General features: G+C 43.4%; 5 protein-coding genes across 6 annotated transcripts in view; 2 read left to right on the forward strand and 3 right to left on the reverse strand.

The window, feature by feature from the left end:
* The first annotated feature begins 85 nt into the window (after positions 1-85).
* On the forward strand, positions 86-3121 carry haus7 (HAUS augmin-like complex, subunit 7). Its single transcript, XM_061058663.1, has 9 exons — positions 86-235; positions 1112-1227; positions 1318-1388; positions 1524-1585; positions 1668-1864; positions 2103-2226; positions 2318-2530; positions 2641-2752; positions 2827-3121. The coding sequence occupies exons 1-9, from the start codon at positions 179-181 to the stop codon at positions 2889-2891; spliced, it is 1017 nt and encodes a 338-aa protein (XP_060914646.1). The 5' UTR covers positions 86-178; the 3' UTR covers positions 2892-3121.
* A 741-nt stretch (positions 3122-3862) lies between these two features.
* Positions 3863-4666, reverse strand: mrpl49 (mitochondrial ribosomal protein L49). Its single transcript, XM_061057575.1, has one exon. It carries the CDS (start codon positions 4630-4632, stop codon positions 4096-4098), a length of 537 nt encoding a protein of 178 aa, XP_060913558.1. The 5' UTR covers positions 4633-4666; the 3' UTR covers positions 3863-4095.
* Positions 4667-5710: 1044 nt separating this feature from the next.
* Positions 5711-8264, forward strand: si:dkey-93l1.9 (uncharacterized protein LOC562339 homolog). The gene is made up of 4 exons (XM_061057576.1): positions 5711-5927; positions 6689-6920; positions 7263-7398; positions 8027-8264. Exons 1-4 carry the CDS (start codon positions 5865-5867, stop codon positions 8115-8117), a joined length of 522 nt encoding a protein of 173 aa, XP_060913559.1. The 5' UTR covers positions 5711-5864; the 3' UTR covers positions 8118-8264.
* A 543-nt stretch (positions 8265-8807) lies between these two features.
* emd (emerin) lies at positions 8808-12138 on the reverse strand. The gene is made up of 7 exons (XM_061058676.1): positions 11991-12138; positions 10886-10964; positions 10694-10789; positions 10557-10591; positions 10059-10084; positions 9923-9985; positions 8808-9841 (listed from the first exon to the last, which is right to left on the reverse strand). The coding sequence occupies exons 2-7, from the start codon at positions 10962-10964 to the stop codon at positions 9649-9651; spliced, it is 492 nt and encodes a 163-aa protein (XP_060914659.1). The 5' UTR covers positions 11991-12138; the 3' UTR covers positions 8808-9648.
* A 2803-nt stretch (positions 12139-14941) lies between these two features.
* flna (filamin A, alpha (actin binding protein 280)) overlaps positions 14942-16554 on the reverse strand; it is a 47034-nt gene continuing 45421 nt past the window's right edge. For both annotated transcript variants that reach the window (XM_061057419.1, XM_061057418.1), the window contains one exon: positions 14942-16537. In XM_061057419.1, the coding sequence (XP_060913402.1) occupies positions 16353-16537 (185 nt within the window). In that variant the 3' untranslated portion in view covers positions 14942-16352. The remainder of the gene's footprint in view (positions 16538-16554) is intronic.

Raw genomic sequence — 16554 nt, forward strand, 5'->3', positions numbered from 1 at the left:
CCTCACTGCTTTGTACCTGTGCAAGTGGCAATAAACATCTATTCTTTATCATTCTTTTTAAAACGTCATTTTCATAGTTTCCTCTTCATCCAGTAGGTGGCGGTAAAGCGCCACTACGCTGTTCTGCCAAACAACAATAAATACCACCGAAGAAGAAGCTGGAAAGTTTGTTTGGAAAATGGCGGGTGCTTTGAAGGAAGAGGAACTCGCTCGACGTGTTTATGCTTCTCTTCAGGTAAAAAGAGACAAAGTTAAATCATATCTGAAGGTGTTTAAAATTTAATGGCTGTGTAACGTCTGCTGACATGTTTGTCCGGGGTCGAGTCGAAGTTTAAATCCGACATTTTTCTCTTATAGTCGAGCAGAGGAAATGTGTTTAACTTTCTCTGATCTTAGTAATAAAAACATTTTCTTCAAATCAGAGATATGTTTCTAAAGACGGAACCTGAAGTCGTCAAATTTCAAGAACTACATCCTGAGAACTACATCTAGAGAACTACATCTAAAGAACTACATCTAGAGAACTACATCTAGAGAACTACATCTAGAACTACATCTAGAGAACTACATCTAGAGAACTACATCTAGAGAACTACATCTAGAGAACTACATCTAGAACTACATCTAGAGAACTACATCTAGAGAACTACATCTAAAGAACTACATCTAGAGAACTATATCTAGAACTAAATCTAGAGAACTACATCTAGAGTACTACATCTAGAACTACATCTAGAGAACTACATCTAAAGAACTAGAGGTGTGCAGGAAAGGAATAAACTAAACCTCTAAATCTCGATTATTGAGTTGATATTGAGATCAAGATTATTAATCGTGATTACTCGTTGATTTGACAACATCTGGATTACATGAATTAATCATAATTAAACACCCTGCACACTTATTATATATATATATAATCTACAAATAGATTGTTATTTTAAACATCAGTATCGTCTCTAATTTTAGGCTTTAAAATGTCGATAAATGTGGCTGATGTTAATCGTAGTTATACGTGATGTCTTCATGAATAATTATTTGTAGAACTCGGCAGGTGTGCATTAAATCCTCTGGTAACTGAACCTCCTGTCCATGTTGTGTCCTTATGAAGGCACTGTGCTGCCCCCTGGTGGACGGTCTGTACCTGCAGGAGGCAGACAGCATGCTGCAGCTCCTGTGTTCTCCATCTCAGCACCGCACAGACATCCTGTCCTGGATCTGCAGCAGGTAGAATAATCTCCAACATCACTCTTCATCTTTTATATTTAAAACATTATAAATATATTTTTAAAAAACTTCTGTTATTTCTCTTGACAGCATCAATCCAAACTTTGGTAACTCGAAGGTAAGGTTGGTGAGATCCAAAGACCCAGAAGATTTGACTAAAGGTAACACTGATCACTTCCCTCTTGAGCATCTTTTATATAAACCTTATCAAAGAGTGAAACCTGCTCAGTGACGGTGGTTGGTTGTTTTTACTTCCTTCAGACGTTTTAATTGATGTGGTTTGTTTCTGAACACAGACATGGTTTCGCTCGGACACGAGATGATGCTGTGCAAAGCAAACGACCTGGACCTGATCAGGGTAAGAGGCTCGAGTCCATGTTATAATCATTAGAATATAAAAACATAAAGTGTGGTTGAGTCTGTGACGACCTGTCCTCCAGGGCCATGCGAGTCCTTGCAAGCAGCTTCGGTTTCTGGAGCAGCTCTTGTCTTTAGTCCCGGGCTGCACGAAGTCTGCAGGACGACGGACGGACACAGAGATGCTTCTGAACGAACTCTATGCCGCAGAGAATCTGCCGCTCCTCGCTCAGACGCTCGAACCCTCCTTTGACCCGTGGCCTGCACACACCAAGTACCGGTATGTGGTCTCAGAGGATCCTGTTACACTCACCGGTCGTCTGTTTCGAGCTGCAGAAATATATATTTAAACATTATCAGGAAGAAAGTAGAACGATGTCCTCACATCTTTGTTCTTATTTTTTAAATATGATTTCAGTCGAGTGTTTCAGCAGCGAGTGAGATCGTCAGAGTGTGTCGTTTGATTGTGACTAGAAATCAAAGTTTGAATATCTGGTGTCTGACCTCTGACCTCACAGGGCGTTACAGAAGAACGTTAAGTCATCGTCTAAACCCTCCAAAGAAGAAGAAGAAGAAGGAGCAGCTGATGTGGCGGCGCTGCTGCAGCAGACGCAGGACGCTCTGCAGCAGCTGCATTCAGAGGTGATCATGTGATGTCACTAACACACTCAGTCACTTTCACAGCGTGTGGATGTGGGCGCCACGTTCACATCGACCTCTGTCGTCTCCTCAGTGTGACTTCCTGAGCCATGCAGATCAGAGTCCCGCCGTCTTATCCCCGAGCTCGCTGCGTGTGGCGGCGTGTGACCTCCAGCAGCTGATGTCGACCTTCAGCCATGTTTACGAGTCAGACCTGAGGTCGTACTGCAGCAGAGACCCGCCCACTTTCAGCGCCGAGACCGATGTCTTCCAGAGAGTTCACCGACTACTGCTGGCCTTAATCACCGTACGCACACACACATACATACACACACGAGGAAAATATGAATATCAAGCTCACACACCTGACGTGTAGAAAGTGACTACTGATACTGTGTGTGTGTGTGTGTGTGTCAGGAACTAGATTTGATCAAAGAGGTCTCAGCAGCTTCGGTGTGCGTGTCAGAGGAGGTGGATCAGCTGCAGAAACGACCTCATTACTGGAGCCGAGGAGAGAAACACTCGTTAGGTTTGTGAACGTTCTCTTTGGACATTTTGTTTTGTTTCGTCATAAACATCTCTTCTTCTGTCGTTGTTTCTTAGAGCATCAGCTGGAAGAACTCGCCGGGCGGGTTAAAGACTTCTCCTCTCTGCTTCACTCCTCATGACGCCCTGACATCGAGGAGACGAGGAGTGTGTGATCTGTAAATGTTCAGACATGTTGTTTGTGTTTTCACGTCTTTTTCACCTTCTCATCCCTAAATGTTTGTCCTTCATTCTTTCTGAGTTTAAATGTGTTTGTTATGAAACTAAATAAATGTTTACGTCAGTGTGATGTCATCGATGTTCCTCTCTGTGATCGTCCAGACTCCGTTAATAAAGAGTTAAATTAATCAAAGTTCACGTTTGTCTGAAATGTTTTTATAATGTTTAGAATAATTCATCAGGGGAAATCCAGTTACGTCAATAATACTGTAGAGACGTTAATCCTGTTTACTGGAGGAATCAAAGGTAGACCACACTAACCGAGACCAGAGAGCTCCAAGACCTGGACAAGACCTGAACCTGGAGGCCCACAGCCTATCACAATTTGTATTTTTGAATGTGAAATAATGGAATTTCAAACATGGTATAGTGTTGCAGTCGAGACCACACTAACACAGAGAGAGCTCCGAGACAAGACCAGGACCATAAATATCTGAGAAATCTTCATCTTGTGTTTAGGGGGCGTGTCTCTTAGAGCGTAACAACGGGGAGGTTGCGGCCGTAACCGGGGGATAAAAATCAAACTCAATTAATTGAAGTTATCTGTTATTAGAAAGAGGCGTTTCCTTCTAATCTCAGTCATCATGTGTAAAAATAGCCAATCAGTGGTGGTCTAGATTAAAAATACGGAGTCCGCCCAGTCTGAGAGCGATTTCCAGTCCTACATCACTCCTTAAAGATAATATAGCAGAATAAATAAAGGAGTTTAAATAAGAATAAGATAAGTAATGTAAATAAGAGAGAAAGAAAGAGTTTTGTGTACAAAGTAGATTATTAAAGAAATGAGCTACTTACTGACACCATCCTTTCTTACTCTGCTCTGATTGGACAGACTGGTAAACATTAATATGAGTAAACATCAACAGACAGGTGGTTATGCTTCTAGATTTATTGTTTCATTAATTAAACATAAGTATGTACAAAGTTGAACACCTGACAGCCTCATAACCACAACACCAGGTGTCCAATAGTTCCATAAAGAAGCGGCTCTCACACTGATCCGGGTCGAAACTCCTGCAGGACAAAGTTTCAAGGTGTCGACATGTCAGCAGGTCAGAGGAGCCCTCTACCTGTCCACACCATAGATCCACACGGACAGCTCTGACGTCAGAAGCCTTTGTTGGCCAACCAGTCCTTCAGCTCCACATCAAAGTGACCTTTAACCTTCAGGGTCCCGGTGACCTCGTTCACCTGTGTGGGCAGCTCTCTCCCAGTCTTCTCCTTCAGAAACTGCTTCACGTCGTTCTCCAGAGCCCAAATGTCCCCTTCCACTTTCCGTACTATGGTGATCTGACGGTTACCGTGGGTCAGGTCGGTGTACACCGGGATGTTGTGCATGCGGGAGCGGCGGATCATGTAGGGCAGAGCCGGCGGAGACTCAGCCGGGGGGGTCCATCCTGACGGGGTGGGAGCGGAGTGCTTCGGCGGAGCGGGGACTCGTGTCGGTGGGATGAGCCGCTCAACGAACTTGTATTCCTCCGCGGACTCTAAAACCACCGGCGGACTTCCTCCCGGAGCCGCCGTACAAAGACACCGGAGCCCCGCAGAGGAGGCGGCGGGCCGCGGGGTCCGGCCGGTGAGGCTCAGAGCTCCGAGTAGCGCCCTGCGGAGCACCGAGGAGCGGACGGTGAAGGAGGCCGCCATGTTGGGAAGAAGTGTGACGTAGGAGAACCGGAAATATACAATCACTTCCTGTATAACAGTTGAACCATAAAACGTCCTTCTAGTCTAAAATGTGATTTATTTATATTTCATTCTTATTCAGCTTTTAAAATGTACAAACAGAAACATTACTCCAAGCAGAAACTTAAGATGGAAAAATAAAACTCTAAAAACTAAACTGACAAAAAAACAACAATATAAAATATAAAATAAGAAATAAATTAAAATTTATCACAAATATAAAATCCTTTAAATATTACACATGAACATAAATTACATTATTTGTTGATATTTGATATAAAATGTTTTTTTTTTTTACCTTTTTCAATATTATTAATTTTAAATCAATCAATCAATCAATCACAGAAGATTTGTAAAGTTTCGTAAAATAAATGATTTGATAATAAAACTGAAAAAAATAAAGGGTATTAAAGTGTGAACAATGATGAAGAAGGAAAAGTAACAAACATAAGAACAGGTTCAGGAGGAATTTATTTAATAAATTCATTATATCAAATATTTTGATCACTTTGCACAAAGTAATCGTTATAGTTTTATTACTGGCTCTCTAAACGTTTTAAATCACTAAATTAAAAAATAAATATTTAAATGTTTCACCTGAAGAAAAATATGTTTGGTTTTTATCTTCTCTCTTTCTCTAAACCAATAATTAAATAAAAGTATAGTAAAGTGAACAAATAGATTTATTAATAACTTAGTATTTCCTCTTAGTCAAGATTCCTTTATGTGTTTTAAGATCTGATACATTTATTTAAGTGATTATTAATATTGTAAAATACAGAAACGTTATTTCACAGGAGAGAACGAATCCATCGAAACCCGCAGGAAACTGAAACACAGACTGAAGTGAAAGTCAGTCAGCTCTCTGCTGGGAGCGTCTTTAGTGTCAAGTGGAGAAGTCGTCAATCTAGTTTGTCTGTCTCTCTCTCCCTCTCTCCCTCTCTCTGTCTCTCTGTCTCTCTCTCTCCCTCTCTCTCTCTCTCTGTCTCTCTGTCTCTCTCTCGCCCTCTCTCTCTCTCTCTCTCTCCCTCTCTCTGTCTCTCTCTCGCCCTCTCTCTCTCTCTCTCTCTCTCTCCCTCTCTCTCTCTCTCTCTCTCTCTGTATGTCAGCTCTGAGCTTCAAGCTGAGCTGCTCAGAACTTGTTCATCACATCCGCAGGAGGACGAGGTGGAATTTGTTTCCTGAGAGGCAGCATGGACCCCGAGGGCGGACTGAACGGAGAGAGGATAACTCTGAATAAACTCGGAGACATCGAGGTGAGAAACACACACAACATCTGTCTCTTCAGTTTCTGACAGACAAGACACATCCATTTATCCCATCCGTTTATGAAGGACTCTGTTCAGTTAGAATAATCTGGTTTAAATTAACCTTTTCTACTGAAAAGTGTTGTGAGTCAGATACAAGAGGAGTAACGTCTCCTCTAGAACAGGATCCAGTCTGTTGTTCTTTTGTTTCCTGGTCTCTACAGCTCGCTATTCTGTCTTTGAAAAATAAATTGTGTGTGTGTGTGTGTGTGTGTGTGTGTGTGTGTGGAGGTGAATGGAGACTCTGTGCCTCAGAGAAAGTCTCACTCAGGTGTGATATGTGAGAGAGAAGCGCCTGCAGCATGTTTTGTCATGTTCCCTCTCTCTCTCTCTGTCTCTCTGTCTCTCTTTGTATCTCTCCCGCCCAGGTGAGTCATCACCTGGCCTCTCAGCCACACCTGTGAACAGAACACAGAATAACCTCTGAGTGTGTGAAAACACTTTGACGCATTTACAGAGAACAAGCATCAAAATGTGTCTTTGATGTCGTCACAATAATCAACGCTCCGATACCTATCAAATCTTTGTTATTTTAATGATCGCTGGTTTCAAAAGGATTCCTTGTTGTGGTTGCCTTGGTAACAAACAGGTGTAAATATTGTTGGATTTTTACGAGATTCAAATCAAAGTTTAAACTCTGGTATCGTGGCGACCCTCCGTCAGTTTGAGTGAACCAGCTCAGACCTCACCTGTCCTCTCTCTCCTCTCAGGCCCTGACCCCCTCACGTAAACTCTGTCGGCCCATCAACATGAACCACTACGCCACGAAGAAGACCGCCGCTCAGAGCATGCTGGACGTGGCTCTGCTGATGGCCAACTCGTCCCAGCTGAAGACCGTCCTGTACGTGGGGCCTCATTATCGCTTCTACATCCCCCTCATCGTCCTGCTGTCGCTCTCCATCACCCTGCAGGTCATCGTGGGGCTGCTGCTCGTCTTTATAGGCAAGTCACTCAGACTCCTCCCACATCTCCAACATCTACTGCACTCCCTCCGAGCGCCTGCTTGGTGGTTAGAAGGTGCTCGGGGACTGGGAGGATATTATTGGCTCACACCCACCAATACATTTTTCAGGTCACTGTCGACCTGTCAATCACAGGTAGCCCCGCCCTAACTCCTCCCCCTCTTTCTGGCCTCTTGGACTCTGATGCTGAGGTCAGAGGTCAGACTACACGATCTGACTCTGTTTCCTGACATCAAGTCCTCTGGTTCTACTTCTTCTTTCTCTCTTTCCCACTTCCTGTTTCTAATCCTGTGTTTGTGTGTTTGTGTGTGTGTGTCAGCAGTGAAGTACGATCTGAACGACGTGAGGAAACACGCCAAGCTGAACTGGATGAACAACGTCGCGACCGTCTTTGTCTTCTTCACCGTCCTCGTGAACATCTTCATCACAGCGCTCGGGTTCGAGGGACATGCTGTGAGGTCAGACCCCCCCCCCCCCCCACACACACACACACACACACACACACACACACAGGTAGGGTCCTCACGATACCAGATTTTTAAACTTCCACAGGTTTCTGGTTAAAAATCTAAAGATATGTTTGATAATGTAAGATGGAGATGAGATTTATTTTTGTGAAGTTTTATTTTATAGATCTTTACTTTTCTCAGGTAGAGATAATATACATTATTTGATTTAATGCTAATTTCATTTATATTTACAATTTGTACTTTACAAGAGTATCTGTTTGATATGATGCACTGTGCCTTTAAGGTTACCCATGGTTACGGTTGGAGGAGTGATATTGCTTTAAGACAAGTAAGGTGTCGCTGTTGTTGTTGTTCAGTCTTGATATGTCATGCTCTGTTATGGACGGACATTAAAAACTATGAGACGCACAGCAGAAGTTGTCCCCGTGCTTTTACTTACCCACACCCGAAGATATATCTTTACTTAAGTATGTTTAGTGTTATAGTTAACGGCAAGACAACTGAGGATAATCAACATCATCCAAGAAGCGCCGTTACAATAACACAGGAACAAAAATTAAAGTTGTAGGCACCAAGTATCCGTCTGCAGGTCTGATGTGTTCTGGTCCTTCTGCAGGTCTATGGGAACCCCTCAGATGTTGGTACAGGAGCTGCCTTATGTTTCTCCACCTCTTCCCATCGACATGAACACAACAGGACCCCTGTAGACCAGAGTCTGGATCAGATTCTGCTTCTTGAAGACTTTAGTATCAGCTGCTACATCAGTGCTGATGCAGATCCAGGCTGAGACCCGGGTGACCTCTGGATGAAAGGTCGTCCTCAGAGGATGTCAGTTTGAAGAGACGGCGTCCTCCGTCTTCATCCTGCACGTCCAGACGCAGCGATCTGCTGTCAGACCAATTAAAACTTCTCAAATGTAAATAAAACCACTTATAAATATTCATTATCTGCTGTCAGAACGGTGTAATTAAGATATTTTTTTTTACTGTTTTGTAACTAAATAAACTGATTTACTTCTTACTACCTGATGCTCTCAGTCTAATATTTCACTTTGATCTCAGATCTGTGATTTAAAACTCACGCTCACGTCTTCTTCCTGCTGTCGTCTCAAAGATGTCTTCTCTCTGTTGAAGTGTTTAGCTCTTCAGCACCAGCTTCACCTCTCTGACAAACTATCTGTAAAACTAAGAGGAGGAATCATGCATCCCAACATTTATTCAAAGGAGGAGAATGTCAGTGTTTCTGCAATGCATCCTGGGATATGTAGGCTTTGCCAGTACGGCTACGAGAGAGAGAGAGAGAGAGAGAGAGAGAGAGAGAGAGAGACACAAACTAGATTGACGACTTCTCCATTTGACACTAAAGACGCAAAGAATTTCACAAAAACAACCAGTGAGCACACTTCATTTGATTTATTCAAAAGGTATGAACACATAAAGACGACAGCCTTTGGTTTCAGTTTGAGGCAACACGAAATATAAGAAACAGACTCGGTTTAAAAGTTGTGCAAAATGTCACAAAGAGAAAAAAAACATGATCGGGAAAAGCTGCATTAAAAAAACAAACGTCAAACACACTAAAGTTTGCATAGCAAGAAGAGAGAGTGCAACATGTCATCCAAGGAAAGCAAAGAAGTCAACAACAGGACCAGCGTCTTTTTTTATCCCAGAGAGAAGAGTTAGTCTGCACCCGAGAACGCCCTCAGATTCTTACTGCAGGTGAATCTCTTATGGCTCAAACTTTAAAAGGTCACATATTTAAAATCCTCTTCTCCATGTTCCTCTAACTCTAATATGTGTCTGTCTACAAACCCCCCAGTAATGAGAAAAGTCCATCCTCTCCGTCTTCTTCCTGCTCCACTTTTCTGAAAATGTGTGCTCAAACAAGCCGTTTGGAGATTTTCCCTTCATGACATCACAAAGGTGGGTGACATTCCCACAGCTAGGTGTTTGTTAGAGGGGTTTATAGACGTGATCAAATACTTATTTACACTGGATGAAGAGGAGGAGAACATGTGAGCTTTAAGAGCGTTTTACTCAAACAGGAGTAAGTAGTGGATTAGTCGGGGGACTATTTTGCGGTCGGATGGATTCACATGAGGTGTTCCATCATTTGTCTGGTTCCTGTCATTTCAGAGGATTTGATGACATTTAAATATAAAACCTGTTAGCCTTTAGAAGTTTCTGGAATGTGTTCAAACTATTAAAAAAAAACCTGACACCCTAACAACCAATCAGATCACTGGATCCCTGTAGGATTCTCCTCTTCTCTGTCGACCATCTGACAGTAAGCGTAGTACGCGGCGGCTAACACGGCTAACAGCAGCAGCAGACGGGTGAACTTCCACATGCAGCCTCCAGACTTCTTCAGCGGCTCGTTGGACTGCACTGCGCTGTGATTGGCTGTTCTGTGGGTCACCTGGACGGGGGGGCTGAAGCACAGGAGGGGAGGTTTAGACCAGGTGATGTTTGTTTTATTCAAACACAGCAGGAGTTTATTGTGAAGGACTCACTCTTCTGTTTCCTGCTCGAATTCCTCGTCTTCTTCCGTGTCAACGTTTCCTCTTCGTTTGAGGCTGAACACAAAAACACAAAGTTTAAATTCACACGAACGATGTCGACAGAAGAGTTTTCTACTTTTATACTCACGAGTCTCCGTAAGCCTCACGTCTAACCTGAGAGGACAAAAAGACGTTCATTAGATACAGCCTCACAGAGAGAGAGGGGGAGAGAGAGAGATAGAGGGAGAGAGAGAGGGGGAGAGAGAGAGAGAGGGAGAGAAAGAGAGAGAGAGACAGAGAGAGAGATAGAGGGAGAGAGAGAGGGGGAGAGAGAGAGAGAGACAGAGAGAGAGAGAGGGAGAGAAAGAGAGAGAGATAGAGGGAGAGAGAGAGACAGAGAGAGAGAGGGGGAGAGAGAGAGAGGGTGAGAAAGAGAGAGAGAGGGAGAGAAAGAGAGAGAGAGAGGGAGAGAGAGGGTGAGAAAGAGAGAGACAGAGAGAGAGAGGGGGAGAGAGCGAGACAGAGAGAGAGAGACAGAGAGAGAGAGAGAGGGAGAGAGAGAGAGAGGGTGAGAAAGAGAGAGAGGGGGAGAGAGAGAGGGAGAGAGAGAGTTCATCAATCAGACAAAGAAAGAGTCTGAACTCACCGGGGTGTGGTACGTGATGTAGGTCACCTCCTCCTCTGGAAACACAAATCAAAGTTCACTCTGAAGTTCGACCACAAACACATGTTTCATTCTGATCTCTGTCTTTAAAGAAGGTGATGATAAATCATCAGGCTCACCTTCCTCTCTGTAGAATGTTTTATCAGGCGAAGATTTCACTGTGGCGCTCTCCATCAGCCTCGCCAACTTCTTCTCATACAGACCACGAGTCGACTCTGCACAAACACACACACACACAGACAGTCCATAGCAACAAGATTAAAGACAAAAGTCCTTAGCAACATGGTTAAAGAAAGAATTCCTTTTCTTACCGACGATGGGTCCATGTTTGATTCCAAACTTCGTCAGTAACTCGCTGATTTCTTCATCACTCTTCTCACTCAGAGACATCTAAACGCACAATCAGACAGACAGATGAACATGTTGCTAAACGTGATATCAAATAAATCCACAGGCTGTAAACATAACGCCTGAGTGACGTCTCAGGGGTTAGGGCAGGGTCCCATCGATGGCGGTCTCCATGCTGGAATGCTGTCTCAGTCTAACTTTCAGTCAACCTAACGACAGGCTGAGAGCTGGAGCTGAGGCGGGTTTTAAACCTCTTGACAAACCGTTACACGGCACCCACCTGTCAATCAGGTCAGCTACACGCCTTATTGTGAATAACTCTTATCCTTCATCAAATCAAAACTGATGAATCATCAAAACATTCACCCCCCGTACAGTGTGTGTCGATCGAGACATGAGCTAATCACACCTATTTGTTTTTTTGAACCAGGCTGTAAACATGTTAATCTCTGCTTTTTAGAATGAGTGTGTATGTGACTTCCTGTACTTCTGCAGCCAGCCTCTAGTGGACACTCCAGGAACTGCAGGATTTTACACTTGCATTGGCTTCATTTTTTAAAACCAGATGTTGCTGCTTGGTTCAGATTTCTTTGTTTGAAATGAAAAGAGTAGACTGAGGATTGTCTAACTGGCACACATGTCTCTTTCTGTCCTGAGTCTGTAATAAAGTTCTGGACAGATAAAGGAGGACTCACTTTGGCACAGTTTGCAGCGCGCCAAACCTCCAGCAGGAGAACTTTGTAGTCTAATAAAGTTCAAACTGTAATGTTCGACTGGCAGTGAAGGCACCGCTTTGTATGAATTAAATCGAAGTTATTCTCCGCGTTTGAATCCATGATTTCACCGTGTATGTCCGTATTGTAACACATGTTTAGTTATTAAGAGTTTTGTTGAGTATTTCATGACGCGTCCGCGCGCAACGGCGACGCAACCGAACTCACTTCGCGGCTTTTTTTTTTTTTAATCTTGCGCGAACAACGAACGACCGCGGTTCAAAAACAAGAAACGAGATAAAGAATAAAGTGTTGTTTTCGCTGGTTTGGATAGAAGAATAAATGTTTTTCTTACCTTTGAAAAGAACGACAGAGTTCAGAGAGTGTGAGAGGAGCAGGGCGAGGAGAGGAGCAGCTCAGAGGGAGGATCTGTATGTGCACAGAGCAGGACACACCTACAACTTCCAGCTTTACTATAGGCTCCTACTACTGCAGGGATGAACTACAACTTGTAGATCTACTATATCTACAACACCTCAAACTGCTCTGTCTGCAGAAGAACTACAACTTCTAGATCTATCAACTCATTCCTCCCTCTGTGTGCGGGGAGGAATGGTAAATAGTAGATGGACTTCAGACTACTCAAAGTGATTTTACACCACAGGTCACACATTCATAAACCGCTGACAAAGCAGCAGGAGCAACGTGGGGTAAAGTGTCTTGCCCAAGGACACATCGGACATGTGGCTGCAGGAGCTGGGAATCAAACCTCAGGCCTTCTGGTTGAGAGACGAAAGACTCTACCACTGAGCCACAGCCGCTCAACCTACAACATGTACATCTATATTTCTACAACACTACTGAAATAAAGAGCACTCTGTCTGCAGGGAGGAACAGCCCATAATACTAGAGACACACGGTATTCCTGTCTGTTGAGTTAAACAAGTTTAAAACTGTCAGACAATAAAAACAGTTATCAGAAGCTGCAGGATGTTTTATCACTATGAATATCCCTGAGTGTGTTTGTGATATAAGTTCACTTTAGATTGTTTACTGCTGTCTTTATAACTTTCAGAGGATGTCTGTGAAAAATACATTCATGACATTGACTGTTCTCTTTACTTGTTGTGCACATGACGGGTAAACTGAATTAAGATGGAAGCAGAACGAGCGCTGTCAGTCTGGGAGAATAACTCTAAAGTCTTTGTGTGTACATTGTGTGGGTTTTTTTCACTCCCAGTGTCGTCATGTTCCGGCCTCATTTGTCTTAAAATTAGATAATAGATCATAAGATAATGTGTTGAGCCTTCCCTCTTTGCTCCCCCCCTGTCTGTCTGATCTTTCAGGTGGTTGGAGTTGGCGTGTGGGCGGAGCTTGGGTACGGCCTTCTGGTCTACCTGAGACCTTCATCCTCTCTCAGCCTGTCCTGTGTTTCACACCACACCAGCTCTGTCATTGCACTTTAAAAATAAACACACTTTATGTAGGAGAATATTCTATTAAACATGTTTCTGTTCATAATCATCCTCCTCATGTTCAGCACGTGATTCATCAGATTTGTATTTCACAAACCAACAGTCACTTTGCATCAACTATCTGTGGGTGAAGAGATTGAAGATGAATGACATTCCTGTCTGAATATAAACACACTGTCACAGCCAAAGTGTGAATATTTAGTCATTATAGATTTAGAAAAATCCACTTTGCAAAGAGCTAAAGAAGTCTGACAGAGACTCTAGCTTCACCGTCTTTAAGAACATTATAACAGTCGTTTTTCCTCTTCAGTCGTTCCTCCTGTGATCTCTGATGCTTCTACATGAGTGTGCACGAAACAACACAAGCGAAATTAATAAATGACGTCATCAGAAGGTCAGGCTGCCGCTGACTGACTCCGTTTCCTCTCCTGCAGCGCCCCCTGCTGGCTCAGAGGATTCAGACCTAATAAGGAGTTTTTCTGCAGGAAGGGCGTTGGCTGCAGACTGTAATGTACACATTTTCCACTCACTGAAAACACACACACACACACACACACACACACACATACACACACACACACACACACACAAAGAGATTCATGATTTGGTCCAAAAACTCTTAAAACTTTATATTTTCGATCTTTCATTAAACATGTTCAGATTCTTTCTCTATCATCATTTAATACCAAACAGCAACTATAAGTAAATGTTTTATTTCTCTGATGCAGACGTTGTAACAGGGTTTTATTATCGACTCTTTAATCATCTCAGTTATTTAAAAATAACAGTCTCACACTGACAGTGTAGATGTAACACACAAGTATCTTTATGTAGGATCAAAGCTGTGTGTGTTTGTTCAGGACAGTAAAGTTCATGTGATCAGTTATTTATTAGCCCAGGCTTTTATTGACTGCAGTCTTTGAAATGACCACGCCTTTATTCTGGGAATACGAGGCGGGGAAACTAAACTGATGCAGAGTAAAGATGAGAAAGACTAGAAAATTTTAAAGGTCACATATCCTCCTCCTCTACTTCAGTGTAAATAAGTCTCAGAGCTCCTCAAAACATGTGTCTGAAGTTTCTTGTTCTAAATCCACTCTGATCCTGTATTTGATCATGTCTATAAACCCCTCTATTTCAGCCCTGCTCAGAACAGGCTGTTTCTGTGTCTGTACCTTTAAATATGTAAATGAGCTGTGTCTGACCACGCCCCCTCTCTGGAAGGGCTTGGGTGTCTCGGTGCTTTCTCGCTCCATGTCCTATTGTTCACGGTGAGAAGGCAGACTCAGAGGGCAGAACAAACACCTAGCTGTGGGAGTGTCACCCACCTGGGGGAGGGGCTACTGCCCTTTGTGATGTCATGAAGGGAAAATCTCCAAACGGCCTGTTTGAGCACACATTTTCTGAAAAGTGGAGCAGGCAGAAGACAGAGAGGATGGGCTTTTCTCATCATTGGGGGGTTTATAGTCAGACTAGAGACACATATTAGTTAGAGGAACAAACCAGAAAGAATATTTAACTGTGTGTAGAGAGATAGAGAGTCCTCTGTTAACATAATCACTAAGTGCTCTATGGTGTGAACGTATCAGAAGGTCTTCAGCTGTTTTAGCAGATATATATTACATTTAAAAATGTTTGTGTTTCATGATTCCAACATCTTCTGTATATGAATCTCTACAGCCAGCAAGCGTTCATCTTAATGTTTTACTTCTCGCATCATGGTCTCGACCTGATGACTACACTGGGCTCCTTAAGGGGACGGGGGCTTAGAAGGGGAGGAGCCTTTATTTGGAGTTTTCCGGTAAGAAACAAAAAGAGGCAGACATCAGAGTGACAGAAAAATACTTAGACAACTTTATTGTGTATCAAAATACTGTCTTACAAACACGTTTAAAGCCTTTTTATTTAAGACAAGGTTCATTTTTTTTTGTTCTGAAAGATAGATTAGGCACAAAGCGAGCTGGGGTGGGGGGGGGGGGGGGGGGGGGGTGAGGAGGGGTGAGATACAAACACTGAGCAGAAAACAAAACATCTGTTCTCTTGTTTTTGGTCGTCGTGTTGTCAGGACGTGACTACATCACCCTCAGCCCTTCAGTCCAGAAACTTCCCTTTTTTAAAAACCTTTATCGACTCATGTTGAAGGTGAACGTGGACAAACAGTGTGTGTGTGTGTGTGTGTGTGTGTGTGTGTGTGTGTGTGTTGGTATCACACACAGCAGAGGTGAGGAGGACAGGTGAAACGTGGCGTTCTCACACGGCGCTCTATCACTTATATTCATCTCTAAAGGAGAACAGCAGCGCCTGAATGTGGATCACACGAGCGAGCAGCAGGTAAACATCAGGTTGTTTTCTAAAGAGCGTCATGAACACCGATGTGCTGCTGAGCTGGGAGACGTGAAGAAACAAGCCGCTCTATGAGCAATCACACGCACAATTCAAGGTCATAAATCAAACAGTCTTTAAGGCGGTCAAATAAACGAAACAATTCAGAATCTTTTAAAAACGATAAAATCTCTGTTACTCTACTGAACGCATCAGAAACTAGTAACTAACTACTAAGACTTTAAAAACACCTTTCTCATACGACAGGTGTGGAGGAGAAAGATTGGAGGTTTACCTAACGTTTTGGTCTGTAGGACTTTTATGTTTGTTGCCGTGGTAACGAAACAGGTATCGATATTGTTTGATCACATTACTCTCACATGAACTCCTCCCTCACTTCTCTGTTCGCTCCGAGTCCTTTTATTGTTCATATTAAACTGTGTGTATGTGTGTGTGTGTGTGTGTGTGTGTGTGTCTGTGCGTGTGCGTGTGCGTGTGTGTGTGTGTGTGTGAGAGAGAGAGAGAGAAGCTCCTCCAGTGTAAACAGAAACCTTCCATCAAAGCTGGGCTCAAAAACCTGCTGCTGCTCTACACTATGCTAAGCTAAGCTAATCTTCTATATAAATCTACTAAACGTCCATGACTGGAAATGTAAAAGGCACGTCTGTCTGCTGGCTTACAGTAATCAAAAGGTGCATCTTGTCCCTCCCTAAACAAACGATGAAAGGTGGACAGAGGAGGAGTCGTGTTGGTCTTTGGGAGATGACAGTGAAGGAATCAGCTGATGTGACAGTTTGTTGGTTAAATAGTTTGAAAGAAATCTAAATGTCTGGATGATGGGAGGAGCTGTAAACATGATGGGTTAGACTCTAGGTGGAAACAGTGGTTTAGGGCTCTGATTGTGGAGCTGGGTAGGGGGGTCAGACGGTGATGTGGTAGGGGCTGCCGGGGATGTGGTCGTCGCCCCACTTCACCACCAGGATGTACTCGCCCTTCTCCTTCAGCTGGTAGCTCACGTTGTAGAGGCGGTTCCCCAGATGTTTGACCAGGATCTCCTCACAGGGGACTTTAGGACCGTCCACCCCGACCAGCAGCATGTTACGACCTGACCACACGGGAGCA

This window comes from Labrus mixtus, chromosome 15 (assembly GCF_963584025.1).
Source record: "Labrus mixtus chromosome 15, fLabMix1.1, whole genome shotgun sequence".
Taxonomy (NCBI): domain Eukaryota; kingdom Metazoa; phylum Chordata; class Actinopteri; order Labriformes; family Labridae; genus Labrus; species Labrus mixtus.

Coding starts and splice junctions, on each gene's coding strand:
- emd (XM_061058676.1), bottom strand. CDS start 10,964: ATGTCTCTGAGTGAGAAGAGTGATGAAGAAATCAGCGAGTTACTGACG. Junction 10,790..10,885: donor CAAACATGGACCCATCGTCG/GTAAGAAAAGGA, acceptor GTGTTTGTGCAG/AGTCGACTCGTGGTCTGTAT. Junction 9,986..10,058: donor CGTGAGGCTTACGGAGACTC/GTGAGTATAAAA, acceptor TTTTGTGTTCAG/CCTCAAACGAAGAGGAAACG.
- si:dkey-93l1.9 (XM_061057576.1), top strand. CDS start 5,865: ATGGACCCCGAGGGCGGACTGAACGGAGAGAGGATAACTCTGAATAAA. Junction 6,921..7,262: donor GCTGCTGCTCGTCTTTATAG/GCAAGTCACTCA, acceptor GTGTGTCAGCAG/TGAAGTACGATCTGAACGAC. Junction 7,399..8,026: donor TTCGAGGGACATGCTGTGAG/GTCAGACCCCCC, acceptor GTCCTTCTGCAG/GTCTATGGGAACCCCTCAGA.
- haus7 (XM_061058663.1), top strand. CDS start 179: ATGGCGGGTGCTTTGAAGGAAGAGGAACTCGCTCGACGTGTTTATGCT. Junction 1,389..1,523: donor CCCAGAAGATTTGACTAAAG/GTAACACTGATC, acceptor TTCTGAACACAG/ACATGGTTTCGCTCGGACAC. Junction 2,227..2,317: donor TGCAGCAGCTGCATTCAGAG/GTGATCATGTGA, acceptor TCGTCTCCTCAG/TGTGACTTCCTGAGCCATGC.
- mrpl49 (XM_061057575.1), bottom strand. CDS start 4,632: ATGGCGGCCTCCTTCACCGTCCGCTCCTCGGTGCTCCGCAGGGCGCTA.